Source organism: Myotis brandtii, unplaced genomic scaffold, assembly GCF_000412655.1.
Source record: "Myotis brandtii unplaced genomic scaffold, ASM41265v1 scaffold46, whole genome shotgun sequence".
NCBI lineage: Eukaryota > Metazoa > Chordata > Mammalia > Chiroptera > Vespertilionidae > Myotis > Myotis brandtii.
In genome coordinates this window covers 5,459,720-5,487,690 of record NW_005367587.1, presented here as the reverse complement: position 1 = coordinate 5,487,690, position 27,971 = coordinate 5,459,720, and the positions used below count along the sequence as shown (strand labels likewise).

Below are 27,971 nucleotides of genomic sequence, written 5' to 3'. Positions count from 1 at the left end.
GCGGGGGGGGGCAGGGAGGCTGAGCGCCGCGGGGTCCCCACCTGGGGAGAAGAGGGAGATGGCCTGCATGAGCACGTACTCCTCCTCGCGCAGCCGCAGCTCCTTCAGCATGTAGTGGAACTTCAGCATCGGCTCCAGCAGCAGCTGCTGGAAGCCCCCTGTGGGTGGGTGCGGCATGAGGACCCAGTCCCAGGCCTCCCTCACCGAGGTCTTCTGCCCTGCGGTCCCAGGACACGCACATCCCGGCTGGCTCCTCTCCCCTTCCCTGCTGATTCCCTCCCTCTGCCAGGGCAGGCAGGAGGCTCTTGGGCACCTGCAGGGTCTTCCAAGCAGTAGGACAGCCGGCCACACTCCCAGGTCCCGGTCTCCGCGTTGAACACCGTGTTGAACCTCAGCTGGCACAGCTCAAAGGCAGCGCCCTTCAGCAAAGAGATCTGGTCCTCGATGGGCAGGTCCCTGGCAGAGGGGGTGAGAGGGGAGGCTGGGAGGGGAGCCGCCACTGGCCAGCCCCACTCCCACATCCAGAAATCGGGGGAGAGGGCAGGGGGAGGATGGGCTCCCTGCCCCTTTCTCCAGCCTCCCCCACCTCAGGGACTCCCCACTAACAGACAGAGTTGGCGTCCCTTCCAGCCTAGCCCCCTCTCCTCCAACTCCCTGCACAGCCACTGACCCACAGCCGATGCCTTGGCTCCTGGTCCCTGGCCTCATACTTCCTGCTTCAGTTTCCCCACTTGGAGTGACTGCCTCTTTAGCTTCACTTGAGTAAACCTGCTAATCCTTCAGGCCAAGCTGTCTCTGCCTCCTAGACGTCTGTCCGGGGTCCTTCTCCCGCTGCCACTTTTTTGGCATGAGTTCCATGCACCCTCTTCTTTCAGATCCGCACTACGGAGCGACAGATGCCGTGAAATGTGAAATCGATTATACTCGCCTTCTCTCCCCAGCCCCCAGCCCGGGACCGGCAGGTAGTGGCCCTGAACTCCGTACTCTGTGCTCCCAACTCTGGCCTCTGATGAGCTGTGAGCCTGTGGGAGTGCCTTGGCTCAGTGACCTGCTTTCTCTCTGTGGAACGAGGGTGATCTCAATGCCGGCTCCTGGGCGGTTGGGCTCAGAACTGTGGCCGTGGGACTGGGTGAGTGGCCTCCCATCCTAGTGTACCATGGCCACTGGGTGTCGGTAGGCCTTACTCCTGCTCCTTTGACCTCATTGCCACAATCTGACCTCCATTCCAGCCTGTGGATAAGTCCTATGTGTCACCTCTGGGCTCCTGGAATAGAACTGCCCCTGCCTGATGAGGAGATCAGGTTCTCGTGTGTGTTGTTCGGCTGCACCTGCGTAGGCCTGGCAAGGCCAGGCGGCCACCCCGGAACAGTGCCCAGCACCGGTAGGCCTTACTCCTGCTCCTTTGACCTCATTGCCACAATCTGACCTCCATTCCAGCCTGTGGATAAGTCCTATGTGTCACCTCTGGGCTCCTGGAATAGAACTGCCCCTGCCTGCTGAGGAGATCAGGTTCTCGTGTGTGTTGTTCGGCTGCACCTGCGTAGGCCTGGCAAGGCCAGGCGGCCACCCCGGAACAGGTATGCCCAGCACCATCTCCAGCCCGGACAGGTTACGTGTCACAGGGCGGCGTGTGCCACACAGCAGGAGGATCCGGGGTTCCTCGCTGCCCCGCTGCCCCATGGCTGTTGCCCCCACACCTCGCTGTGGGGAGTCCCGACCTGGTTCTTAGGACTGCCCTTCCTCCTCGGGGCCTTCTCAACCACCTCTGACGGTGACTGCTAGAGACCCGGCGTCTGTGCCTGCCTCTCTCCTCCCTCTGGACTTCCTTCCCTTTCCTTCCAACTCTCCTTGTTCTGGAACTGCCAAGCTGTGATTCCTGCCCGTTTGGGGAGCAATAGGGGAGGGAATGACTACTGACTGTCCATCATATATGAGCTGGATGCTCTTCAGATCTTTTCTTATTTCATAGGACAGCCCAGCAAGTGGGCATCGTTAGCTCCTCCTAGTAGATGAGGGGGCTGAGACACAGTGGGATTAAAGGGCAGGCCCACCGCCCCCAGCTAAGGAGCCATGCAGCAGGGGCTCCATTCCCCCCCAGTGCCAGGTCCCCGGAGTTGGGGGGCAGAGACAAAGAAGGGTCTTTGGGCACCAACATCCCCCAACTTCAGGAGGATCTAGCCCAGAGCCTTTGAACCTGTTGGCCATTTTCTGCTCCTTCCCATACCCATCCTCCACCCAGCCCCTGTGCCCCACCTGAAGTGGGAGATGACTTTGGCAAAGTTGATGATGCCTTTGAACATGTAGGTTGACATGTCAGCCATGTGAGGCAGCAGGGAGAAGATCTCTTTCCCACTGCCCTCGGCGGGGGGCTTGTAGTTCCAGATGCTGCCGTCTTCCCCCCGCAACTGCAGAGAGACCACCTTCAGGGAGGACAGATCTTCTCTGATCTTGCTCCACTTGGTAGCTTCTTCCCCAGGTGGAGTCTGCAGAGACTCTGGGAGCTCGTGGCCACCGCTGAGCACCTCTGGCAGCTGGGACCGAGAGGAGGTGGAGAAAGGAGAGGTAGACAGCATGTATTCTCCCCAACAGGTTCCCACACAGGCCCCGGATGGGCACCCACAGCAGCAGGCTTGAGAGGATGCACAACTGCAGGCAGAAGCTCACCCGCGCACTTCACACACACACACACACACACACACACACACACACACACACAGCACTTGCTTCTTCTCCTTGGTCTCCTATCAGGTGGTGCACTTTCTGGATCTGTGAATAATGTCCCTCATATCCCTGCCCCGCCCCATCAGACATGGGCTTGCTCCCTGTCCCTGGGGAGGGTGAGAGGGCCGATACCCTTAGCTACGCCCCAAGCATCCCTGGCCTTGTAGTTGGGAGACTCAGGGAAGGGTCTGGGGTCTACAGATGGAAAGAACAGACTCCTGGGGGCCCTGAGCTGAGCAGGTCACCCGGGGACACTGTGAGCATCGAAGGGGAGAGGGCACAGAGCTGAGACGTGGCTGACGGTGCTGAGATCACTAACGTTTCTCGAATCAGTAAAACCATTTCACAGATGTCAGACCCCCAGCATGCCCTGGCCCTGTTTTCATTAAGTCCTGAACCCCAGCAACCCTGGGACAACTCAGCTTCTAAGACTCCATTTATGGCTCAGACCCGGTTCCCACCTGTTGCAGAAGGAGGAAGCAAAGATTCTCAAACCTGAGCGTGTGTCAGAACCCCCCGGGGGGTCTTGTCAAAATACAGACTGTGGGCCCGGCCTCAGGTATCTGAATTGGAGCCTGGGGGCATCTGAGAACTTGCATTCCTAACTAACAAGTCCCCGGGGTGCTGCTGGTTGCAAGGGCCAGTCTTTGAGGACCCCTGGGAATGGGATTGGGGTTTGGAGGAACTGGCATAGCCACTGAGCCAACTCTAAAGCCTCATACCCGGAAGTTCTTGAAATGGGCGAAGGTGGTGTCAAAGGTTTTCATCTGAGCGTCCATCAGCTCCCTGATCATCGCCCACTGCTCTTCAGTCAGACCCTTGGCTCCCGGGGGCTGCGTCCCAATCCGTTCTCGCTTCTTCCTGATCAAGGCCCGTCTCTGCTCCACGGCTGCGTCAGACATGATCACTGCAGGGACGGCCAGGGCAGGCTCAGCTGCCTGCAGGGGCGAGGCCGCCCTCAACCCGCCCAGGCAGCAGCAGGGGAAGAGCTGCTAACAAGAAACCCAGACTCGTGCGGACGGTGGCTCCTCTGGAGAGACACTTGGTAAGGACAGAGGACTCAGGTGCGGCTGGTGTGCTGCCCACGACTGCGGGGTTTGGGACAACTTTGTGGAACAGTGGGAAGAGCTTGGCTTCAGACCAAAAGGTGCTGGGTTTGGTGACATCAGTGACCCTGGGTAAACTCCTGAACGCCTCCCGCCTTCAGTTTTCTTCTTTGTCATCTGGAGTGACGGTGCTCACCTCCTAATGCTGTTCCCATGAGGCATTGCATGGAAGGTGCCTAATGTAGCTCCTGGCTATGTATGTAGGAGGTACACACACACACACACACACATATATGTGTACATCAACATGTATACATATACATACATCTATATGAACATATATAGGGAGAGAGGAGGGTGGGGAAAAGTAGGTTTGCAGTTGTATTAATGATACAATCCTATATAATAAAAGGGTAATATGCAAACTGACCCTAACAGCAGAAAGACTGGGAATGACTGGTCACTATGACACACACTGACCACCAGGGGGCAGATGCTCAATGCAGGAGCTGCCCTCTGGTGGTCACTTCGCTCTCACAGCGGGGAGCTCTGCTCAGCCACAAGCCAGGCTGATGGCTGCCAGTACAGCGGTGGTGGTGGGAGCCTCTCCTGCCTCCTCAGCAGCGCTAAGGATGTCTGACTGCAGCTTAGGTCTGCTCCTCGCTGGCAAGTGGACATCCCCCGAGGGCTGCCGGGCTGCCAGAGGGATGTCTGATTGCCAGCTTAGGCCCAATCCCCCAGGGAGTGGGCCTAAGCCAGCAAGTGGTCATCCCCTGAGGGGTCCCAGACTGTGAGAGGGCACAGGCCGGGCTGAGGGACCGCCCCGCCCCGATTGCACAAATTTTTGTGCACCGGGCCTCTAGTAATAAATAAATGATAGCCTGGCTGGCGTGGCTCAGTGGTTGAGCAGCGACCTATGAATCAGGAGGTCACGGTTCGATTCCTGGTCAGGGCACATGCCCAGGTTGCAGGCTCGATTCCCAGTGTGGGGCATGCAGGAGGCAGCCAATCAATGATTCTCTCTCATCATTGATGTTTCTCTCTCTCTCCCTCTCCCTTCCTCTCTGAAATCAATAAAAAAATATCTTTAAAAACTCCTGTATAATAAAGAGGGGATATGCAAATTGACAGTCACTCTGCCACAAAAATGGCTGCACCCACAGCGGAGGCCGAGTTCCCATAACGAGCCTTAACGAGCAATCAGCAGGGACCTGAGGCTGCGCCCCCCCCCCATGGGGCTTGACAGGGAACCTCAGGCTGCACCCCCCACCCTGGCGCCAGGCTGGGGATCTCAGGCCATGGCCCCCGCCTGGCGGGGCTTGACAGAGGACCTCAAGGTGCGCCCCCCCCCAACCCCAGTGCTGAGCCAGGGGACCTCAGGCTGCTTCCCTTGCCCCAGGCCGGGGGACCTCAGGCCGTGCCCCCTGCCCAGGGAGGCTTGACAGGGGATCTCAGGCCGCATCCCCCACCTGGTGGGGTTTGACAGGGGACCTTTTGGTCCTCCCTCTGCCCCAGCGCTGGGCCAGGGGACCCGAGGCTGCGCTCCCCACCTGGCGGGGCTTAACAAGGGTGGGACCAGCCAGGTCTGGATCTAGCCCAATGGCGGGGGGGCCAGCTGGGGCTGGGTCTCATGCGATTTTGAGGCACAAGTGGGTGGGCGGGGACTTGACTCTGGGTCCTGTGGTGTGCCCCAGACTCTGACAGGAGGAAGATTTTCATATGCATTATATACATTTTACTAATTTTCTTTCATTTCTGACACTTCTATTATAGAGAAAGGGCAAATAGCAATATTAAAATACTTCCTCTAATTAATCCCCTTTTAATGTGCACGAATTTCGTGCACTGGGCCACTGTAAATAAATAAATGATAATACAAGAATAAACTGTTTCCTATACTCACAACTATAATCCTACTTTTGCCCGCCCCTGTATATTCACACCCACACTCCCTGGAATGTAATAAGTGTTCAGTAAATGGCACCTGGTAGCATGTATTCCTGTCCACTGCATTCAATACCAACAAGACTCCTCAGAGTCGCCCAGGATCTCTGGGTCTCCAAGCCCTTGGAAAGCTGGGGCCACTGCTTAGCAAGAAATGTCAACCCAACCACGTCCCAAGGAGCCCGGGGCTCTCAGGTTTCCCATGGGTTTCTGGAGCCCACTTGTGCGTGCACAGTGACGCTGTGGGGGGCTTGGGGGACAGCAGAGACAGCGGGTGGAGGCCTCTCCCAGCTGATCCCACAGGCCCAGGGAAAGTGTCCCTGAAGGGGCTGCCCATCTGTGATCGCTGGAGACGTGCGCTGGAGGCGTCCAGCCCCTTCCCCACAAGCTGTAACCCAGAGTGGCCTGGGCACAAGCACACCAAAGCCCGCAGGCAGAACGAAAGCATCCGGTCCCCTGTCTGCAAACGTCCCTCTGCAGGATGCCCATGGGGGCAGCAAGGGTGCTAGGCACCGGAAGCTGGGGTCGTATCACACTGGCATCTCTGGCTTCCCTCTCCCAAGTTCACGTCCCCCACTTTGCCTAAAACGCCACAAGGGCAATTATAAAGGGGACAAAGAGTCACAAGGGTGCCTGAGGGGAGGAAAGGGCATGACTCTGGTCTGAGACGCCCACCTACCCAGAGCAGAGGGCAGAGGTGCCCTCCACCTGTCCTGCCCCCGAGAGGGACTGTGGTGCCGGCAGATGGGCTGCAAGCTCTGCTCCGTGGGCCTGCCCACGGCTCACAGGCCACGAGCTTCCCAGGGACCTGTGTGCGGGCACACACCTGCATGGTGCCTGTGTGCACGCCTGTGCATACACATCCCCGAGGCCCACTCCTACTGTGCCCCCCCACCACCACCCCACCCCGCTCGCGGTGCCCGTGCCGGCAGATGGGCTGCAAGCTCCGCTCCGTGTGCCTGCCCATGGCTCACAGGCCACGAGCTGCCCAGGGACCTGTGCGCGGGCACACACCTGCATGGTGCCCGTGTGCACACCTGCGCATACACATCCCCGAGGCCCACTCCTACTGTGCCCCCCACCACCACCCCACCCCGCTCGTGGTGCCCATGCACCCGGCCCCAAGCCTGCCCGGGCACACCCTGCCACTCACTCTCCTTCCTCATGCCGCTCTCCAGGCACTTGCGCAGGCGGCAGGCCTGGCATTGCCGCCGGGTCTTCTGGGTGATCTCACAGGTGCCCTTCCGGAAGGGGCACCGCAGCCGGGCGTTGCGTTTCATGGCCCTCCTGTGCGAACAAGGAGCAACAGGTGGGCGGCGGGGAACAGGCCACTCCTCCCTTCTCCCTGCCTCTTCTGCCCCAAGGGACACGAGCCACACCTCTGGGGGCCTGCCTTTGCCCTGAGACAGGTCAGGCTCACAGGAAAGCTGGAGGGGGGTCCTCAATCTTCCCTCGAGGCCCAAGGTGCTGGAGGAGGGCAGCAGGTGGCAGCTTTCCTTCAAAGTTAGGCTGTGCTGGTGCTTCTGGGGGCCCCGCCCCACCCCTGCCAGTCTGGGTGCCTCAGCTCCAGGTCAGGCCATGTCTCCACCCCATGCCCATTCCCTTCCCTTCACACCCTCTGGCCGTGTCACTGGGAACCCAGAGGAGGGCCTTAGCGATGTTTCTGTGGCGGTAGCCTCTTCCCAGATTTATCCTTCTTGGAAGAGGGAGCCCGAGGAGACCAGCCCCAGAGGGTGAGACATATAGGAAGCCCTCTCTCTCCTTAGCCCCCACTGCAGATTGGGGGGTGGGGGGGCAGGCAATGGCTTCCCCTTTGGAAAGGTGGCTCCTCCTGATCGGCCTGGTGGAGCGAAGAGGCTCACAGCCCTGTGAGAGTGAGTGTGCCAGGTAGGGGAACGATGGGGTCACAGTTTCTTAGAGACCCCAGCACAGCCACCCTCTCCCCACAGCCCAGCCATCCGGAACTGCCCACCAAAGACCAGCCAGTGGGGCCTAACTTTATCCCCCCACCCCCGCCCTTCACAGCTGAAGAGAAAGAAACCAATTCCTCCCTGGCCGGCCGCAGGTTCTGGTCCAGCAGAGTGGGAATGAGGGACAGCTGGCGGGAACATGGGCACACTCAGGTGACGGACAGGTCAGGCCAGGGACCAGCCCAGGGAGCAGGTGCTTCACAGGCACCACCCCCTTTTGCCTCCCCTGCTGGTCTGGGTAAGAGACCCCTGGTCCTGCTCTAGAGCACCCAGAGGTACAGGGGAAGGCGCTCAGGTTTAGTATCGACACGCCGTGGGTCAGATACTGGGCCAGATGTTTAGCAGAGCTTTGCGCATTCAGTTCTCACAACTCTGCAAAACACATCGAGTTACCTGCCTGGCACAGGTGCAAAAACTAAGTCAAAGTAAATCGCGGGTGCGAGGGGGATCTGGCTGCGACATCTGTCACCCCATGGATCGCCAGGGTTGACTGGGCTGATCTGGCTGGCTGGGCGGGTGTCCCCTCCCGCTCCCTCGGCTTCTCCTCCTGGTCTGAGCCCTGCACTGAGCTTCACTCTTCTCTTTCTTCAGCTGGACAAGCGGAGCCCTTCTGTGTGGGCCTGTCTCTCTGTGCTGGGACTTTTCAGTCTTTAAATTGTTGGATTATGGGCCTGTTTCTAGGTGACCTTGTCTTTCACATTCTTCACTTATTTTATGCCATTCTTACTTAACAACCACTCTCTAAGACTGATTTGAACACTTGCATTTTGGACTTTCACATCCTTTCCTCTTTTACAGACTGAATTTCTATTTTACTCAGAATGTACGGAGAAACAAAGGGGTATCTTAATAGAAGGAGACCTTTCTCAGGAAGGAAGATGGAAGATGGAAGATGAAGGATTCCTCTGAGATATACACGGCTCTCCTGAGACTAATTAGGAGGCCTTCGGACGGCCCCGGCCCACACTCTGAACCTGGGAGACGGTCAAGCTGCAGCCCTGGTGCCCAGTGGGCTAATGGCAGAGCCCCAGTCGGATGGGCCCCAGGGTGTCAGGGTGGCCGGTGGGGAAGGTGGCAGGGTACTCTACCTGAAGAAGCCCTTGCATCCTTCACACGTCATGACATTGAAGTGATAACCAGTGGCCTTGTCCCCACATACACGGCAGATGTGGGGCTCCCCATCCCCCTCCTCGCCGTTGACGGCGGGCTTTCCAGGAGTGTTGTCTGCTTCTCGGCAGTGCTCAAGGTCATGGTGGTTCCAGCTTTCTTCAGGTCTCACCTCCAGGTTGGCTTCCGGCCCGCTGGGACTAGGAGTAAACAGCCTCGGGTCAGTAAAGGGCTGGACAGGAATGTGCGGAGGCTGTCCCCACGGGGGACCCAAGGGCTGACCTGTCATGGGAGAAAGAGGGTGGGGTGGAGTTGCTATAAACAGCGATGTAACCATCTACAAAAGCTGGAAGTCGTTTCCATGGCAGAAATCCAGGGCCTACCGAAAAACCTCCAACTACTCAGAGTCACAGAGTGTTCCACAAGCAAAGACTGTCACAGGAAGGGACATTTTATACACGAGGCATTGTTTCAGAGTGCACATTGGAGGAAAACAACCTGCCTTCCGTTTTCAGCTGCATTCAGGAGCCACTAGGAATAGCGGGATCTGGGGCTATGGAGATGGTTGCCAGACATTCTGCATGTAAATCATCAACTGTGGACAAAGGAAAAGTGAGACGACACTCCCTCTGCCATCAATATAAAGGCCGGTCCCTAGAAGGGAAGCGGTACATAATTACAACAAGACGTGTGAATCATGGAAGCTCAGTAGATGGCACGCACCAAGAAGATAAAGAAATGTCTCTAGCCCAGCTGGCACAGCTCAGTGGTTGAGCATAGACCTATGAACCAGGAGATCATGGTTCGATTCCCAGTCAAGGCACATGCCCAGGTTGCCGGCTGGATCCCCAGTGTGGTGCGTGCAGGAGGCAGCCGATCAGTGATTCTCTCTCATCATTGATGTTTCTATCTCTCTATCCCTCTCTGAAATCAATAAAAATATATATTTTTTTAAAAAGAAATGTCTCTAAAGCAGTGGTTCTTAGCCTTCCTAATGCCGTGACCCTTTAATACAGTTCCTCATGTTGTGGTGACCCCAACCATAAAATTATTTTGTTGCTACTTCATAACTGTAATTTTGCTACTGTTATGAATCGTCATGTAAATATATGATATGCAGGATGTATTTTCATTGTTACAAATTGAACATAATTAAAGCATAGTGATTAATCACAAAAACAATATGTAATTATATATGTGTTTTCCAATGGTCTTAGGCGACCCCTGTGAAACGGTCGTTCGACCCCCAAAGGGGTTGCGACCCACAGGTTGAGAACCGCTGCTCTAAAGGGACCAAAGAGAGACATCTACTTAAACTGTGTCTGATTAAACATTCCCCAATTCCTTAATGAGGAGGCACTAGAATTAATGACAGAATCCCACTCCCTGATATTGGAATGACTTTTACTTGGTTTTGCCTATAAGTTTTCTGTTAACATAACTTCCATGGTCCATTCTCTCATATTATGAAGCCCTAGGTAGAGAATTCTGACATATTCTCCAAAGATGGTCCCAATAAACCTCACGTCCTGAGCCCCACCCTCATCAGTCCCCTCCCAGGATGAGTCTGGGATGGTCTTGGACTTGCTTGAAGCAATAGAATGTGGGGAAGTGACACTGGGTCAGTCCTGGGCCTGAATCATAACAAGGCCTGGGGCTTCTGCTTCTCCCCTTGGGGGAGCCCGACATCACCATGTGAGAACATCTGGCTACCATGCGGGCGGGACCACGCAATGAGGCCATGTGGAGAGAGAGAGCCCTGAGATGACACACATGAGAGAGACCCAGCTGCTCCAGGCTTCCAGCCATGCCCCCCGAGCTCGGCACATGTGAGGGAGCCCTCTGAGACGTCCCAGCCCAGGTAAGCATCCACTTGAAACCATTTGGAGCGGAAGAACTCCCAGCTGAGCCCTCTCAACACACAGAATTGTGAAGGAAATAAAGTGGTGGCAGTTGTAATCCAGTAAGTTTTGGGGGGGGCTTGGGGCATGGCAAGAAATAATGGAAACAGATGGGGTTCAGTTAGAAACAGATCTGAACTGGGTTGGGGGATGCCAACTGACACCCCCAATTCTGATCCTGTCCCACGCTTACATCAGACCTCCTTATAGAACGGTGCCCAGTGGGCAGGAAAATGGCAGTGACTAGGTGACTGGTGTGTGCCAGCCAGGCCTCTCTTTTGTGTGAATTTCATGACGAGTCAGGCTGTGCTGACCTGAGGCGACGCCTGCCCTCGCTGTGCTGGGTGGCAGCTGGACACTGAAAAACCATGGGAGCAGGTTCTCCCCTGGGGCCCCCAGAAGGAGCCAGCCTGGCAACGCTCCGGTTTTAGCCCAGGGACGCTGGCTTTGGACTGCGAACATCCAGAACTGCAAGACACTGAATTTCGTATTGTTTAAGCCACCAAGTGTGTGGTATGATTTTGTAAATGTCATGTTTAACCCATGAACCAGGAGGTCACTGTTCCATTCCTGGTCAGGGCACATGCCTGAGTTTTGGGCTCGATCCCTAGTAGGGCATGAGCGGGAGGCAGCCGATCGATGATATTTCTCCCATCATTGATGTTTCTTTCTCTTTCTCTCTCTCTCTCTCTCTTTCTCTCTCTCTCTCTCTCTCTCTCTCTCCCTTCCTCTCTCTGAAATAAATAAAAATGTATTTTTAAACATTTTTGCTTTTTGTTGTGATAATGGAGAAAAGTTCCATCTTCACAATTGTCGAGGATGTTGTCAGACAAGCACACCTCTACCAAGATTCTGTCACATGAGTCTTCTTATCTGAAAGAATGTTCCAGAGATTGAGTTCTGGCTCCACACATTTCAATCCTTGTTCCCCTCCTTCAGCCTGACACCTCAGGGTGTGCTGATGCTGTGAGGCACCTCGGGCCCGCGTCTCCCTGTCATGACGGCAGATGACCAGGTGGTGCGGGCCATCCTGGAGCCTGTTTCTGCACTGGATGGCCAGCAGGAATGAGCTCACATGCAAGCACATGGAAACACACAAGCTAAATGTACCTCCAGCTCAGCTGCCTTTAGCCTGATGCCCGGTTGACCATGGCCATCCCACCACAACTTGACAGTGGAAGTAAAAATTAATCTAAAACCCACTGTGGTTAACTATCGTACTTTTTAATCTACACTAATAAAAGAGAAACATGGTAATTAGCGTACGACCGCTACCCTTCCCATTGGCTAATCAGCATATCCTTATGCAAATTAACTGTCAGCCAAGATGGCGGCCGGCAGCCAGGCAGCTGGAAGCGAACATGAGGCTTGCTTGCTCCAGTGACTGCGGACTCCAACGTTCCCCGCCTGACTTGCCAGCCTCTGAGTTGCAACTCTAAGAAACTATGTACTATGTTGCAAATGTAGTAGCTAAACAAAACCCCAGAAACCAGCTTTCAGCCTGCCGGGATCTCAGAGCTGAAGTTATACATTGTTTCGATTATAGAACGGCAAACAAACCAGATACGAAGCCTCAGAGCTAGAGCCAGAGCTAAAGCTGGCCCAGAATAAAATAAAAAAAGAGAAAAAAAAGGAGCGGTTGGGAGCTTCAGTCAACAACCGCCAGCCTGAAAGCAGCCCTCAGCCCCTCACCCAGACTGGCCAGGCACCCCAGTGGGGACCCCCACCCTGAAGGGGGTGTGACCAGCGGCAAACAGCAATCATCCCCTCATCCAGGCTGGCCAGGCACCCCAGTGGGGACCCCCACCCTGAAGGGGGTGTGACCAGCTGCAAACAGCCATCATCCCCTCATCCAGGCTGGCCAGGCACCCCAGTGGGGACCCCCACCCTGAAGGGGGTGTGACCAGCTGCAAACAGCCATCATCCCCTCATCCAGGCTGGCCAGGCACCCCAGTGGGGACCCCCACCCTGAAGGGGGTGTGACCAGCTGCAAACAGCCATCATCCCCTCATCCAGGCTGGCCAGGCACCCCAGTGGGGACCCCCACCCTGAAGGGGGTGTGACCAGCTGCAAACAGCCATCATCCCCTCATCCAGGCTGGCCAGGCACCCCAGTGGGGACCCCCACCCTGAAGGGGGTGTGACCAGCTGCAAACAGCCATCATCCCCTCATCCAGGCTGGCCAGGCACCCCAGTGGGGACCCCCACCCTGAAGGGGGTGTGACCAGCTGCAAACAGCCATCATCCCCTCATCCAGGCTGGCCAGGCACCCCAGTGGGGACCCCCACCCTGAAGGGGGTGTGACCAGCTGCAAACAGCCATCATCCCCTCATCCAGGCTGGCCAGGCACCCCAGTGGGGACCCCCACCCTGAAGGGGGTGTGACCAGCTGCAAACAGCCATCATCCCCTCATCCAGGCTGGCCAGGCACCCCAGTGGGGACCCCCACCCTGAAGGGGGTGTGACCAGCTGCAAACAGCCATCATCCCCTCATCCAGGCTGGCCAGGCACCCCAGTGGGGACCCCCACCCTGAAGGGGGTGTGACCAGCTGCAAACAGCCATCATCCCCTCATCCAGGCTGGCCAGGCACCCCAGTGGGGACCCCCACCCTGAAGGGGGTGTGACCAGCTGCAAACAGCCATCATCCCCTCATCCAGGCTGGCCAGGCACCCCAGTGGGGACCCCCACCCTGAAGGGGGTGTGACCAGCTGCAAACAGCCATCATCCCCTCATCCAGGCTGGCCAGGCACCCCAGTGGGGACCCCCACCCTGAAGGGGGTGTGACCAGCTGCAAACAGCCATCATCCCCTCATCCAGGCTGGCCAGGCACCCCAGTGGGGACCCCCACCCTGAAGGGGGTGTGACCAGCTGCAAACAGCCATCATCCCCTCATCCAGGCTGGCCAGGCACCCCAGTGGGGACCCCCACCCTGAAGGGGGTGTGACCAGCTGCAAACAGCCATCATCCCCTCATCCAGGCTGGCCAGGCACCCCAGTGGGGACCCCCACCCTGAAGGGGGTGTGACCAGCTGCAAACAGCCATCATCCCCTCATCCAGGCTGGCCAGGCACCCCAGTGGGGACCCCCACCCTGAAGGGGGTGTGACCAGCTGCAAACAGCCATCATCCCCTCATCCAGGCTGGCCAGGCACCCCAGTGGGGACCCCCACCCTGAAGGGGGTGTGACCAGCTGCAAACAGCCATCATCCCCTCATCCAGGCTGGCCAGGCACCCCAGTGGGGACCCCCACCCTGAAGGGGGTGTGACCAGCTGCAAACAGCCATCATCCCCTCATCCAGGCTGGCCAGGCACCCCAGTGGGGACCCCCACCCTGAAGGGGGTGTGACCAGCTGCAAACAGCCATCATCCCCTCATCCAGGCTGGCCAGGCACCCCAGTGGGGACCCCCACCCTGAAGGGGGTGTGACCAGCTGCAAACAGCCATCATCCCCTCATCCAGGCTGGCCAGGCACCCCAGTGGGGACCCCCACCCTGAAGGGGGTGTGACCAGCTGCAAACAGCCATCATCCCCTCATCCAGGCTGGCCAGGCACCCCAGTGGGGACCCCCACCCTGAAGGGGGTGTGACCAGCTGCAAACAGCCATCATCCCCTCATCCAGGCTGGCCAGGCACCCCAGTGGGGACCCCCACCCTGAAGGGGGTGTGACCAGCTGCAAACAGCCATCATCCCCTCATCCAGGCTGGCCAGGCACCCCAGTGGGGACCCCCACCCTGAAGGGGGTGTGACCAGCTGCAAACAGCCATCATCCCCTCATCCAGGCTGGCCAGGCACCCCAGTGGGGACCCCCACCCTGAAGGGGGTGTGACCAGCTGCAAACAGCCATCATCCCCTCATCCAGGCTGGCCAGGCACCCCAGTGGGGACCCCCACCCTGAAGGGGGTGTGACCAGCTGCAAACAGCCATCATCCCCTCATCCAGGCTGGCCAGGCACCCCAGTGGGGACCCCCACCCTGAAGGGGGTGTGACCAGCTGCAAACAGCCATCATCCCCTCATCCAGGCTGGCCAGGCACCCCAGTGGGGACCCCCACCCTGAAGGGGGTGTGACCAGCTGCAAACAGCCATCATCCCCTCATCCAGGCTGGCCAGGCACCCCAGTGGGGACCCCCACCCTGAAGGGGGTGTGACCAGCTGCAAACAGCCATCATCCCCTCATCCAGGCTGGCCAGGCACCCCAGTGGGGACCCCCACCCTGAAGGGGGTGTGACCAGCTGCAAACAGCCATCATCCCCTCATCCAGGCTGGCCAGGCACCCCAGTGGGGACCCCCACCCTGAAGGGGGTGTGACCAGCTGCAAACAGCCATCATCCCCTCATCCAGGCTGGCCAGGCACCCCAGTGGGGACCCCCACCCTGAAGGGGGTGTGACCAGCTGCAAACAGCCATCATCCCCTCATCCAGGCTGGCCAGGCACCCCAGTGGGGACCCCCACCCTGAAGGGGGTGTGACCAGCTGCAAACAGCCATCATCCCCTCATCCAGGCTGGCCAGGCACCCCAGTGGGGACCCCCACCCTGAAGGGGGTGTGACCAGCTGCAAACAGCCATCATCCCCTCATCCAGGCTGGCCAGGCACCCCAGTGGGGACCCCCACCCTGAAGGGGGTGTGACCAGCTGCAAACAGCCATCATCCCCTCATCCAGGCTGGCCAGGCACCCCAGTGGGGACCCCCACCCTGAAGGGGGTGTGACCAGCTGCAAACAGCCATCATCCCCTCATCCAGGCTGGCCAGGCACCCCAGTGGGGACCCCCACCCTGAAGGGGGTGTGACCAGCTGCAAACAGCCATCATCCCCTCATCCAGGCTGGCCAGGCACCCCAGTGGGGACCCCCACCCTGAAGGGGGTGTGACCAGCTGCAAACAGCCATCATCCCCTCATCCAGGCTGGCCAGGCACCCCAGTGGGGACCCCCACCCTGAAGGGGGTGTGACCAGCTGCAAACAGCCATCGTGCCTGGGACCAAAAAAAAAAAAAAAAAAAAAAAAAAAAAAAAAAAAAAAAAAAAAACCCCCCCCCCCCCAAAAAAAGAGAATATGACAACTAGTTTATTAGTACATATAAGTATATGTGAAAGCAAACGAGACTATCTGGCAATAAATATACCAAATGGTTATAAGAGTTACTTTAGGGGAGGATGGCAGGATGGCTAAAGGAGAGTTCTACTATACCTCTACAGCTTTTTCATTCTTATAAGGAGTACGTCATAAGTTATAATTTTATAAAGCTATTACCTAGTAATAATAGTTTAGTCAGCTTTGTGTTGCCTGTCATATCCTATATAATAAAAGCATAATATGCAAACCAACTGAACAGCTAAACAGTGGAATGACCATCCGGACAACCATAGACGACTATCCAGGATCTCACTATGACATCCACTGGTGCCAGACCAGCCAAGGCGGGTGCAATGTGATTTGTGGTTGGTCGGGGACTCAGGCATTGCCCCATGATCACTCCGCAGAGGGAGGCCCAGGCCACTGGCCAGCAGGGTGATCAATTGGGGGGCTCCATGATTGCCCCAAAGAGGGAGGCCCAGGCCACCAACCAGCAGGCTGTGGCGGGGGAGCAGGGCCTCTTTCTGCAAGGGAAGCCCGGGTCCCAGGTGCCAGAGGGAAGCGGTGCCAGCAGCTGGGGGAAGAAAAGGCTACTCTTGCACAAATTTTATGCATTGGGCCTCTAGTTTATTCCGTAACAGAGGAATAGCTTGAGACTAGGAGTTGGCAAACTTTTTCTCTATAGGGTCAAATAGTTAATATTTTGTGTTTTGGTAGCTACACTGTCTCTTTTGCAACTACTCAGTTCTGCTGTTGTGAAGAAAAAGCAACTAGAAATAATACATAATGAGTGAGCAATAAAACTTGATTTATAAAAACAGCTAGTGGGCTGGATTTGGCCTGTGATCCATAGTTCGCAACTCTTTATTTAGACTGTTTATTATATAACTAAAGTTTTCTCAAGTTATTTATTATATTTTAACTAGAGGCCCGATGCACAAAGATTCGTGCAAGAATAGGTCTTCCTTCCCCTGGCTGCCGGCACCAGCTTCCCTCGGGCACCTGAGATCCGGGCTTTCGCTCTGGCCACCACCTTCCAACTTCTTTCGGGCTGGAGCCGCCTCCCGCCCGCTCCAGCCAACTCCGTGGCTGCTGCTCAGAGGCTGGCCCTTGGTGGCCGGCCAGGGCTTGCGGGAGGCTTGGCTTCCTTTGTTGCTGGGGCGCCAAAGGAAGCCAAGCGTCTCACCCACTCCGGCTGGCTCTATGGCTCCAGCCGGCACCGCCATCTTTGTGGCTACAGGTGCCGCCATTTTTGTCGTGGAGTGATGGTTAGTTTGCATATTACCCTTTTATTAGTATAGATATTTTTATTTATTTTATTTTTATCTTATATGTATTTATATCATTGTATTAGTACTTGCTATATAACTAAAACATTTTAAATAAAAATGTTAGTGTATGGAAAAATTATCTTTCCTATTAACCAGCTAATTAAATAAGTACTAGCCTCTGAGGCCTTTGCTTAGAATATATATATATTTAATTGACTTCAGAGAGGGAGGGAGAGGGAGAGAAACATCAATGATGAGAGAGAATCATTGACTGGCTGTAGGGGGCTGAGCCCGAAACCCAGGCATGTACCCTGACCAGAAAATGAACCGTGACCTCCTGGCTCATAAGTTGACAGATGCTCAACCACTGAGCCACACTGGCTGGGCCTTGCACAGAATATTTTAGACTCTGGTCTTATCATTAGAGACCAAACGCCCACCCCACTGGGCCCTCTTGTTGGTGACCATTGGCCTTCCCAGCAGCAGAGGGCATGACTCTCCGTGTGGGAGGGGACAGTCCTGCCACAGCTGACCTACTAGTCAAGGTCCAGTGACCTCAGAGGTGACTCCTCACCATCCAACGCAGAGATGACTGAAAGCAAGGCATCTGGGCACAGCCTGTCACAGGCTGGGCTGTGACGTGGGGAGAAGAAGGACTCGGGGGAGCTGAGCACAAGTAGCAGAGGCTCGGGTCAGTGGGACAAGGTGCCTCTCCTCAAAGCTCGCTGGTCCAAACCCCCTGCCCCCGGATGCGGCAGAGCTTCTGAGGGTCCCCTCGCTGAGGTGAGGCCTGCGACTGTCACGCTGCCATAACTCAGCCCTGGTTCCAGAACCGCCCACAAAAACCCAGAGGAGCCAGGGCTGTGGGGTTCCCAGCTCCAGTCTCAGCGGGTTCTCTGGGTCAGGAGATTCCAACTCCGCAACATCGAGGGGCTGACTGTATGCGTGACTCCCAGCAGCTCCCGCACGGAGGTGGCCACCGCAGGATCAGGGTGGCTTGTTAATGGGACTCAATAGTAAGTGACTGTCCTCATGGCCTCTTGCATCCTGTGGACAGCAGCAGGGCCACTGGGATGCTGGCCTCCAACAAGATACATTTGTGTCCCCACACTTCTTTTGCATGAAGGGGGATTAGAGGGGGTGCAGCAAAAGAGGAAGAAACAAAAACCATACCTGCTTGGTGGTAACTTCTTTGCTCTGACTTCTTTGGGGTCCACTTTGAATAACATACCTGCTTGGTGGTAACTTCTTTGCTCTGACTTCTCCTTTGGGGTCCACTTTGAATACTCAGGAACAAAGGATCAATCAGAACCTCAAGATCCCCATTAGCTTAGTCCTTTGCTTTTTGCAGGTGAGACTTCCCTGGCAGGGAGAGCCTGCGGCTCCGGCTCCGGTGAAGTCAGGCAGTGCGTCCGTGTCCTCGCCCCAGTCACAGGCTGTATCCCCAGGATGTGAGCCAATCTCGTCTCTCACCTACATTTCAGTGCAGGTCAGATGTGGCTCCAAGTGGACCCCGTCTGGCACTCCTAAGTCCCAAGTCCAGCACTCCAACCAGCAAATGAACAGATTACCGTATTCACTCTCATTATGTGCCCGCACTTTTTTCTCTCCCGGGTCTTCACTGTGAAACACAGAAGGGTGGGAACGTTGCTAGTATTTGTTTTGTCTAATTAGTTCTGAGCAAATTTTGTGCTTCCAAGGGTCTCTTAACTTTAGCCACTGTGGCAGAGTTGTTTTAAACTTCGATCTCCTAGCCATTTTTCTCTTCCTTTAAGCCACCTTCCCAGATAGTGTTATTGACCTGAAAGTGAGCAGAGTATTGGATTCTGCTGGTGCCAGTGGGGCCGCATGGGTATGAGAAAGACAGGCAAGGAGGAAAGAGAGAGTGAGGTGAGGGGACTGAGCGCAGTTCACCTGTGGCTCTCCCACAGGACAGCTGACAGCTGCCTGGCCAGGAGCAGGGAGAGTGGACCCGGGGCAGCATCTAAGGGTTCTTCCCTCCTCCGAGTGCCAGCAGCACCCCCCGCACCTCCCCTCCTACACACACACTCTTAGCCTGATCCGTCCTGCTCCCTGCCAGCTGGTGATGGCTGTTTTACCTCCTGGGGAAAAGGATAGACAAAAGACAAAAACCGGTGGGTTTCCCAAAAATTATCACAGCACCTCCCATGTGAAAATTTAGACTTCCTTACACTTATTTCCTGATTTAAATTGTTTTTACTTTGAATTATGTATTTTAATCCAGCCCTTCTGATGAGAACAGCAGGACTACCGAAGTATGCTTTTTTGTTTTGTTTTGTAATTAAATTTCTTTCTTCTTTTCCACTCAATTTGCCCCTCCCTCGGGGTGGGGAAGATTTGAATCTCTGAGACTCAAATGGTCGGCAAACTCATTAGTCAACAGAGCCAAATATCAACAGCACTTCTTCAAAATAGACTCGCCCAGGCCGAAAACCGACTTCTGCCCATGGGCCACGAAGTTTTAATCACACTGTACGTGGGCCCGCACGTGGTATTTTGTGGAAGAGCCACACTCAAGGGGCCAAAGAGCCGCATGTGGCTCACGAGCCGCGGTTTGCCAACCACGGTCCTAGGGGGTCAGCGTTTCTCAAGTGGTCACTTGCTGGCCCTTCCCAACCGGAGGCAGGAAATTAGATGCTGCACAGCTCACTGCCAGCGGCAGGGGCTGAGACCCCTGGTCACCGGCCGCCTTCTTTTCAGCAAGTTTCTTACTGTCCACAGGGATTCTGCGAAGGCCGGTGGCACTGGATTATAAATCCCCTTGGTTGGGAGATTGGTTTGCGCCTTGGGCAGAGAGGATCCAGAATAAGTGGAATATTGGACTTGGGTCCCAGTGGAAACAGCCTGTCGATGGTGCCCGGGGGGACTATATGCTGGGGTTGGTGGCACCTCTGAGACCCCAAAGCTATGCCCAGAAGGCCATGACCACAGCCACAGGGGTTGGGAAGGCTGAAAAAGGTTAGAAACTCACCCAGAAAACTTATTTCCAAGATTAAAAGTAGGCCTTTCTGGGCCCGAAGAGGGTTTTCAGGGCAGGGAAAACACCCTTGTATGATACTATAGTGGCAGCTTCATGTCGTTACACATTTATGTAAGCCCATGGAAGGTACACCAAGAGTGAACTCTAATGCAGTGATGGCGAACCTTTTGAGCTCGGCATGTCAGCATTTTGAAAAACCCTAACTTAACTCTGGTGCCGTGTCACATATAGACATTTTTTGATCTTTGCAACCATAGTAAAACAAAGGCTTATATTTTTGATATTTATTTTATATATTTAAATGCCATTTAACAAAGAAAAATCAACCAAAAAAATGAGTTCGCCATCACTGCTCTAATGTAAACTATAGACTTCGGGTCATTAGTATGTGTCAATGTGGGTTCATTAATTCTAACAACTGCACCACTCCGGTTGGGGGTGTAGATAATGAGGAGGCTGTGCATGTGTGGGGGCAGGGAGTATATGGGGACTGTACCTTCCCCTCAATTTTGCCGTGAACCTAAGACTGCTCTAAAAAATATAAAATCTTAAAAATAGAAGTAGACATTTTTGTAGAGACAGGCATTTCTGTGTCCAGAACAAAGGCAAGATCCCAGCTCAGGGAGGGCAGCTTGCCAGAGTCCTTGGGTCATGGGTAAAACACACAGCTTTCGTCATCTCTCCAATCTCTCCTGGCTCACATGAGCCGAGCCTTATCTCTCTTATAAAAATGGTGAATTATTTACCCCAGAAACAGGGAACAGAGAACAGGTTATAAAATCTCTAAGGCAAAGGAACTCTTCTCGGGTTTTTGGAGGGATCTCTGGGTCTGCTGTGTGGTGTCGTGGACCAGACGGCAGGAGAAAGGCTGTAAGACTGCCTGGCCTCTTGAGTCTCTCCATGCAGTTTTAAGGTCAGGCATGACTCTCAGCTCAGAAAATACACTTTATAGTGTATTTTTACTACTTTATAGTGTAGTTATAAGGAGAGCTTAACAATGCCCCGGACGAGGGTTTGAGTCAACCTCAAGCACAGCTGGGAAGTTGTCATTTGCAGCCACTAGAGTATTGAGCTCCTAAGCCACTCATAAGAGAAAAGCGGATCTGATAAACCCAAGGAGTTTCCTTAGTGCGTTCATTTAATGTTCACCTCCCTCCAGCAGTATTTGTATTTTAAAAGAACTGAGAGAGTCAACTAAAGGGTGATGTGCTAACCGTGTAAAATCAGGTTAAGCCTGAGGAAAATAGGTGTCTACCAGCCAGTCAGATGGTCCTTCTCAAAAATCTCTTACGATTCCTCTGGAAGGGGCTCAAGCAGGCCCCTGGAAAGAGGTCAGCCAGGCTCTGGTCCCGGGAGGCAGTCTTGGAGGAACCCACGCCCTGTGGTCCTTGGGTGCAGGCCGCAGAAGGTGCCGGAGACGAGGGACAGGACCCTTCCCTTTGAAAGGGGTCCCATTTTATCACAAGTTGGAAGCAGTGACAAGACTTTAACAGCGATAGCTTTGCTCCACAATATTTTATAGGAAATTTTGAATAAAATGTAAATTTAGGGGTCAGATGAAGAATACCTCCAGCCCGTGAGATGGATAATCTCTTGCAAAAATTGTGCTTATTCCATGAATAATAAACAAACTCTGATCATATTTCAGACAATTGAGGTTGCTTAGCCAGTCAGCCCCAGCCAAGTGGTTGCTTAGACCTTTTTTCTCTGTAAAATGTGATATAATCTTGAATTCCTCGAGTAGGAATTCAAGAAATCATTCAAGTATTTAAGTGTCTTTAAATTGCCAGGCACTTTTATTTTAATTTGTTAATATTATTTTTAAAATTTTAGAGTATAATTTACCAGTCTTTAAAATTATTTATTATGAAGATTATGGATATATGGACTTGGCCCATTCCATCTATGCTATCAAATTTATTGCCATAAGTTTTCAAAATATTCCCTCTTATCCTTTTCATGCCTGTGGGACCTGTAGAGACATTCCCTCTTTCAGTGTAGTGATATCCCCTCTCTGATTCTTGACATAATTTGTGTTTTTCTTTTTTAAATCAGTCTTTCTAGGAGTTTGTTACTTTCATTAATCTTTCAAATAACCAAATTTTGATTTTGTTATCTCTATTATTAGTAAGTTTTATTTCATTGATTTCTGCTACCTTAAAATATCCCTCTTACAACACACTTTGGGTTTACTTTGCTTTGCTTTTCTCTTGGTGGGAACTTAGATAACTGCTTTTACACTTTTTCTTCTAATATGAGTATATAAAGTTACACATTTCTCTCTAAGCACTGCTCTAGGTGCATCTCAAATTTCAAAGTTATATTTTCTCAATCATTCTGGTTGAAGTATCTTCTAATTTCCAATGTCATTTCTTCTTTAACACAAAGGTTATTTAGAAACATATTATTTAACCTTCAAATATTTGAGAATTTTCTAACACTATTTGTTTCCTCCTGATTTCTAATTTAATTATTTCTGTGGCCAAAGAACTTATTCTGTTAGGTGTCAATCTTTTGAAATTTATTGACACTTGTTGTATGATCCATGATATGGCCTGTCTTGATAAATGATCTATGTATGCTTGAAAATAATATGTGTCCTGTAGTCGTTGGGTGTAATGTTTTGATTAGGTCAAATTGTTCACTTTCTCTAACCTTACTGATTTCTTGTCTAATTGTTCTATTCATTATTGAGAGAAAGGTGTTAAATCTCCAACTATGATTTTAGATTTGTCTTTTTCTTTACTTCTGTTTTGTCATGGATTTTGAAGTTCAGTTATTAGGGGCATAAATAGTTAAGATTGTTCAGTTTTCCTGATGAATTGATCCTTTTATCATTATGAAGTATTCTTTTAAAAATATATTTTTTTATTGATTTCTGGGATTGAGACTGCAACCTAGGCATGTGCCCTGACTGGGAATCGAATCATGACCTCCTGGTTCATAGGTCGATGCTCAACCACTGAGCCATACTGGCTGGGCTAAAGCATTTTTTTTTAAATCTCTGGTAATACTCTTTTTAAAAAATATTTATTTATTTATTTATTTATTTTTCTTTATTGATTAAGGTATTACATATGTGTCCTTACCCCACAATTGCCCCCACCCCCTCACTCATGCCCCCATCCCCCTGATGTCTATGTCCATTGGTTAGGCTTATATCCATACCTACAAGTCCTTTGGTTGATCTCTCCCCCTGACCCCACCCTCCCCTACCTTCCCTCTGAGGTTTGACAGTCTGATCCATGCTTCTCAGTCTCTGAATCTGTTTTTGTTCATCAGTTTATTTCACAAATGAGTGAGATCATGTGATATTTATCTTTCTCTGACTAGCTTATTTCACTTAGCATAATGCTCTCCAGTTTCATCCATGCCTTGCAAATGGTAAGAATTCCTTCCCTTTTTTACAGCAGCGTAGTATTCCATCGTGTAGATGTATCACTGTTTTTTAATCCACTCATCTGCTGATGGGCACTTAGGCTGTTTCCAAATCTTAGCTATGGTGAATTGTGCGATGATAGCCATTCTGACAGGTGTGAGATGGTACCTCATTGTTGTTTTGATTTGCATCTCTCAGATAATTAGTGACTGAGCATGTTTTCATATGTCTCTTGACCTACCTCTGTCTTCTTTCAAAAAGTATCTATTTAGGTCCATTGCCCATTTTTTGATTGGGTTGTTTATCTTCCTTTTGTTAAGTTGTATGAGTTCCCTGTAAATGTTGAAGATTAAACCCTTATCGGTGATAACATTGGCAAGTATGTTCTCCCATGCAGTGGGCTTTCTTGTTGTTTTGTTGATGGTTTCTTTTGCTGTACAGCAGCTTTTCATTTTGATGTAGTCCCATTTGTTTATTTTCTCTTTAGTTTCCATTGTCCTAGGAGTTGTATTGATGAAGATATTGCTTCGGCATATGTCTGAGATGTTGCTGCCTGTGGATTCCTCTAATATTTTTATGGTTTCCCATCTTACATTTAAGTCCTTTATCCATTTTGAGTTTATTTTTGTGTATGGTGTAAGTTGGTGGTCTAGTTGTTTTTTATTTTTTGGGGGTTTTTTTTGCATGTATCTGTCCAATTTTCCCAACACCATTTAATTGAAAAGACTGTCTTGACACCATTGTATGCTCTTGCCTCCTTTGTCAATTATTAATTGAGCATAGTGGTTTGGGTCGATTTCTGGGTTCTCTATTCTATTCCAGTGGTAATACTCTTTGCCTTCCCATTTTCTTTGCCAGGTATAGCAATAGAACCACTCTATGCTAAATATTGTCCTGGTGTGCCTTTTTCTATTTACTTACTTTCACTCTTTGTTTTTATATTATCAGTTTCCCTTATAAGTGCCATATAGTGGCTTTTGCTTTTTAAAAGTCCATTTTACAACCTGTGCTTTTTATTTAGAGTGTTTGAACCACTAATATTTAGTGTATGTTATGGTTGGGTTTAGGTGGACTCTGTTGCTATTTGTGTTCTATTTGTCCTGTCTGGGTTTTGTTTCTCCATTCCTTTCCCTGTTTGGGTTAACTTGTAGTATTCTCAGTCAGCCAGGGATGTATAGAGAACTTATCTCAGCACTCCCAGGATCTCCCCATTAAATTTCTGTTTGGTCTGCTGCTCATCCCAACTGGGACTGCATCCTTGGGCTAGCAAAGCTATGGGCTCTGTCCCCCTCCTGTTTGTTTCTGAGATTGCTGCTTTCAGCCGGTCAAGTCACAAGATTTCGTCCCAGTCTCCCCTTTGGCAGCACAGCTGCTGGCTGGAAAGCTGCCATCCCTGTGGACTGAGCTGGGTGGGGTGGGGGCGTAGCAGCAGATTTCTGTTTTTACCTAAATGTCTAGCAGGTTTTCAGTTTGCTGTCCACTGCTAGTGCCCTAAAATGGGTGTTTTTGACAATTTTGTCTAGTTATGTACTTTTTTTAGTGAAGAATTGCTGACTTCTTCTTTCTGTCATAATTGGAAACTTACTTTATAGTTATGTTTAAATATAATATCTTTAACCTTTATTGAAAGTAAAATAAACAGTGAGAAGAACTCTAAAACTGTGGTTGGAGGTGTCCTGGGCTGGGAAGCTGTCTGTGCTTGGACAAGCAGGGTCAGCGCCTCTCAGGGCATGGTGAGAAGGCCTCTCCTCCATGACTTACTCGGTCCCTGGACAACAGTCACCAACCGAACCACAAAACATTAAACCCGTATTAACTGGAAGTGAATGTTATAAATTAGAATGATGTTCTTGAAAACTCATTTCATTACATAAAATACCAAGACATCATAATTGTCTTTCAACACCACACAAATGTTCGCTTCTACACACATTAAAGATATAGACTTGCACTAAATAACTACTTATTGGGAGATGACCGTGTGTCAGAGACTGTGCCAGGCACCCGGAATAGGGACAAATGAACTCAGAAGCATAGCGCTTGCCCTGCCCGCGGAGCTCACAGGCCGGGGCAAGCGAGAGGATTCCGTAGACAGTCACAGTCAGGTGTGACGCCTGCGATGGCAGGGGACGTACGTGTGCTACGACTGTGCTGGTATCAGTGCTTCCTCCCACATTTTCTGTTTGTTTTGGAATCCTTGAGGTTTAAAAATAAAATATAATTTAAACTTATACTGAAGACTCTTCCATGGTCTCTCTCTCCAAAGGGTAAACACCTGGGGAGGGACAATGTCCTTGGAGAAGGCTTCTTTCTCTTATTCTAAATCTTGAATGAATATTAGATCACTTGGGATGCTTTAAAAAAATACCCTTGCCTGGCTACACTTCTGAAGGTGCTATTTTATATTTATTTATTTTTTTACCACTATCTATCATCTGTTAGCTTATTTGCTCAATCCCAGTATTCACGTTTAGAGGTATCAGAACTGTTAACGTGGACTCCCGTGGGAAACATCTTTAACTACAGTACAGTGCTTATGTATAGTTCCTTTAGGCTTCTAGTCTCTACTCATTTCCTAAGTTACTTGGGTAAATTTCCCCCACTTCCTTCCATGAAGTTATGTCAAATAGCTGTAACACAGATTCCTTAATAAAATTAATGTATGCCCTTTAGCCACTCCTCCCAGCCCCCTTCCTTGCCTCTGGTAACCTCTGTTCTCTGCATCTATAAGCTTGAGGGGTTTGGTTTTGTTTTAGATTCCACATATAAGAGAGATCATATAGTATTTGTCTTTGTCTGACTTATTTCACTTATCATAATGCCTTCAGGGTTCATCCATGTTGTCCCAAATGGCAAGATTTCATTCCTTTTTATGTTTGAATAACATTCCATTGTATACTATACAATCATTTCTTTATCCATTCATCCACCAATGGACACCTAGGTGCATCTATCTTCAAGTTAGTGTTTTTGTTTTCTTCAGATAAACATCCAAAAGTGGAATTTCTGGGTAATATGATATAGTTCTATTTTTAATTTTGTGAGAAAACTCCATACTGTTTTCCATAGTGGCTGCACAATAACTCTCACCAATAATGCACAGTGTTCCCTTTTCTCCACATGCTTGCCAATATTTATTGCTTGTGTTTTGGGTAACAGCCATTCTAACAGGTGTAAGGTGATATATCATGTGATTTTGATTTGCATTTCCCTGATAATTAATGATGCTGAGCATCTTTTCACACACCTGCTGGCCATCTGTATATGTTCTTTGGAAAATGTCTATTCAGATCTTCTGCCAATTTTAATAGGATTATTTGGGGGAGGTTTTGCTATTGAGTTGTATGAGTTCTATATATATTTTGGATATCAGCCCCTTATAAAGATTCTATCTTAATTGGTCTGGAGAGAGGTCCAGGAACCAACTTTTAAAGTACTGAAATGACTTCAACATGCGGCCATGGTTGAGAACCACCGTAGCCCTTGTTTCTGGTTTTTTCAACATTTGGCAGTAAATGTTGCCTCTTAGTAAAAGATTTCCTCATTTTTCAATGTTTTCTGGAAAATTCTTCTCATGATACTTTCTTCTACTGCTTTGATGTCCAGTCAGAGGGAGGCTCCATTGTAAACTGGAGGCCTGGTGCATGAAATTTGTGTACAGGAGGGGGGTGTCCCTTGGCCTGGCCTGCACCCTCTCACAATCTGGAACCCCTCGGGAGATGTCCGACTGCCGGCAGTTGGATATCCCTCTCACAATCTGGGACTGCTGACTCCTAACTGCTCACCTGCCTGCCTGATCACACCTAACCACTCCCCTGCCTTCCTGATCACTCCTAAACACTAAGCCTGCCTGCCTGATCACCCCTAAATGGTTGCCTGCCTGCTTGATCGCCCCTGGCACCCGCTGCCATGGCTTCATCAGGAAGGACATCTGGAATGACAGTCAGAAGGTCGTTTGGCTGTCCAGTCTAATTAGTATATTACACTTTTATTATTATACTTCATGGTTCTACAGAACAGAGGGCACTCATTCCTCTCCCTTCCCCACTTGCGGGGAGGGAGGGGTGACAGCACACCCATATTCTCTCTCTTACTCTCCCCAAGTGAGATGGAGAAACTCATCTGCTAAAGACTGACATCCACTGGTCCACTTTTCATGAAGCGATAGGTGCAGCTATTTTGCCTTAAAAGCAAGAAACATGCTCCACCCATCTCTCTTTTGCTTCTATCCCATAGTGACAGTAAAATTAGCGAATTGGTGCTTATTGGGTGCTTACCATATGCCAGTTGCTATTCTAAGCCTTTTACATGAATTAATTCATTACATCTTCATGCTACAGTTATACCATTTTAGATGCAGAGAAGCTAAGGCTTAGTTAGGTCAAGCAACTTGTCTGAGGACATATTGTCATTGGACTGGGATTTCGATTCAGACCATCTGGCTCCAGAGCCCACTCTCTTAACCTCCATGCCACTGCACTGCGAAATGTGCTAGCTTGGCTTTTGCTTCATAGTAAGCACAGTTGAAGGCCATTCATTGTCACTCATGTGCTCACTGGCATTC

General features: G+C 51.5%; 1 protein-coding gene across 2 annotated transcripts in view; it reads right to left on the bottom strand.

Moving 5' to 3' along the window:
• Positions 1 to 18,247, bottom strand: part of NR1I2 (nuclear receptor subfamily 1, group I, member 2) — a 23,987-nt gene extending 5,740 nt beyond the window's left edge. The window contains exons 1-7 of one of the 2 annotated variants that reach the window (XM_005875344.1): positions 18,201 to 18,247; positions 8,770 to 8,988; positions 6,865 to 6,998; positions 3,444 to 3,628; positions 2,254 to 2,531; positions 314 to 456; positions 42 to 158 (exon numbers count right to left, since the gene is read on the bottom strand). In XM_005875344.1, the coding sequence (XP_005875406.1) occupies positions 42 to 158; positions 314 to 456; positions 2,254 to 2,531; positions 3,444 to 3,628; positions 6,865 to 6,998; positions 8,770 to 8,801 (889 nt within the window). In that variant the 5' untranslated portion in view covers positions 8,802 to 8,988; positions 18,201 to 18,247. Of the gene's footprint in view, positions 1 to 41; positions 159 to 313; positions 457 to 2,253; positions 2,532 to 3,443; positions 3,629 to 6,864; positions 6,999 to 8,769; positions 8,989 to 18,200 lie in introns of those variants that run through there. The other variant, XM_005875343.2, reaches the window with a different exon arrangement.
• Positions 18,248 to 27,971: the final 9,724 nt, after the last annotated feature.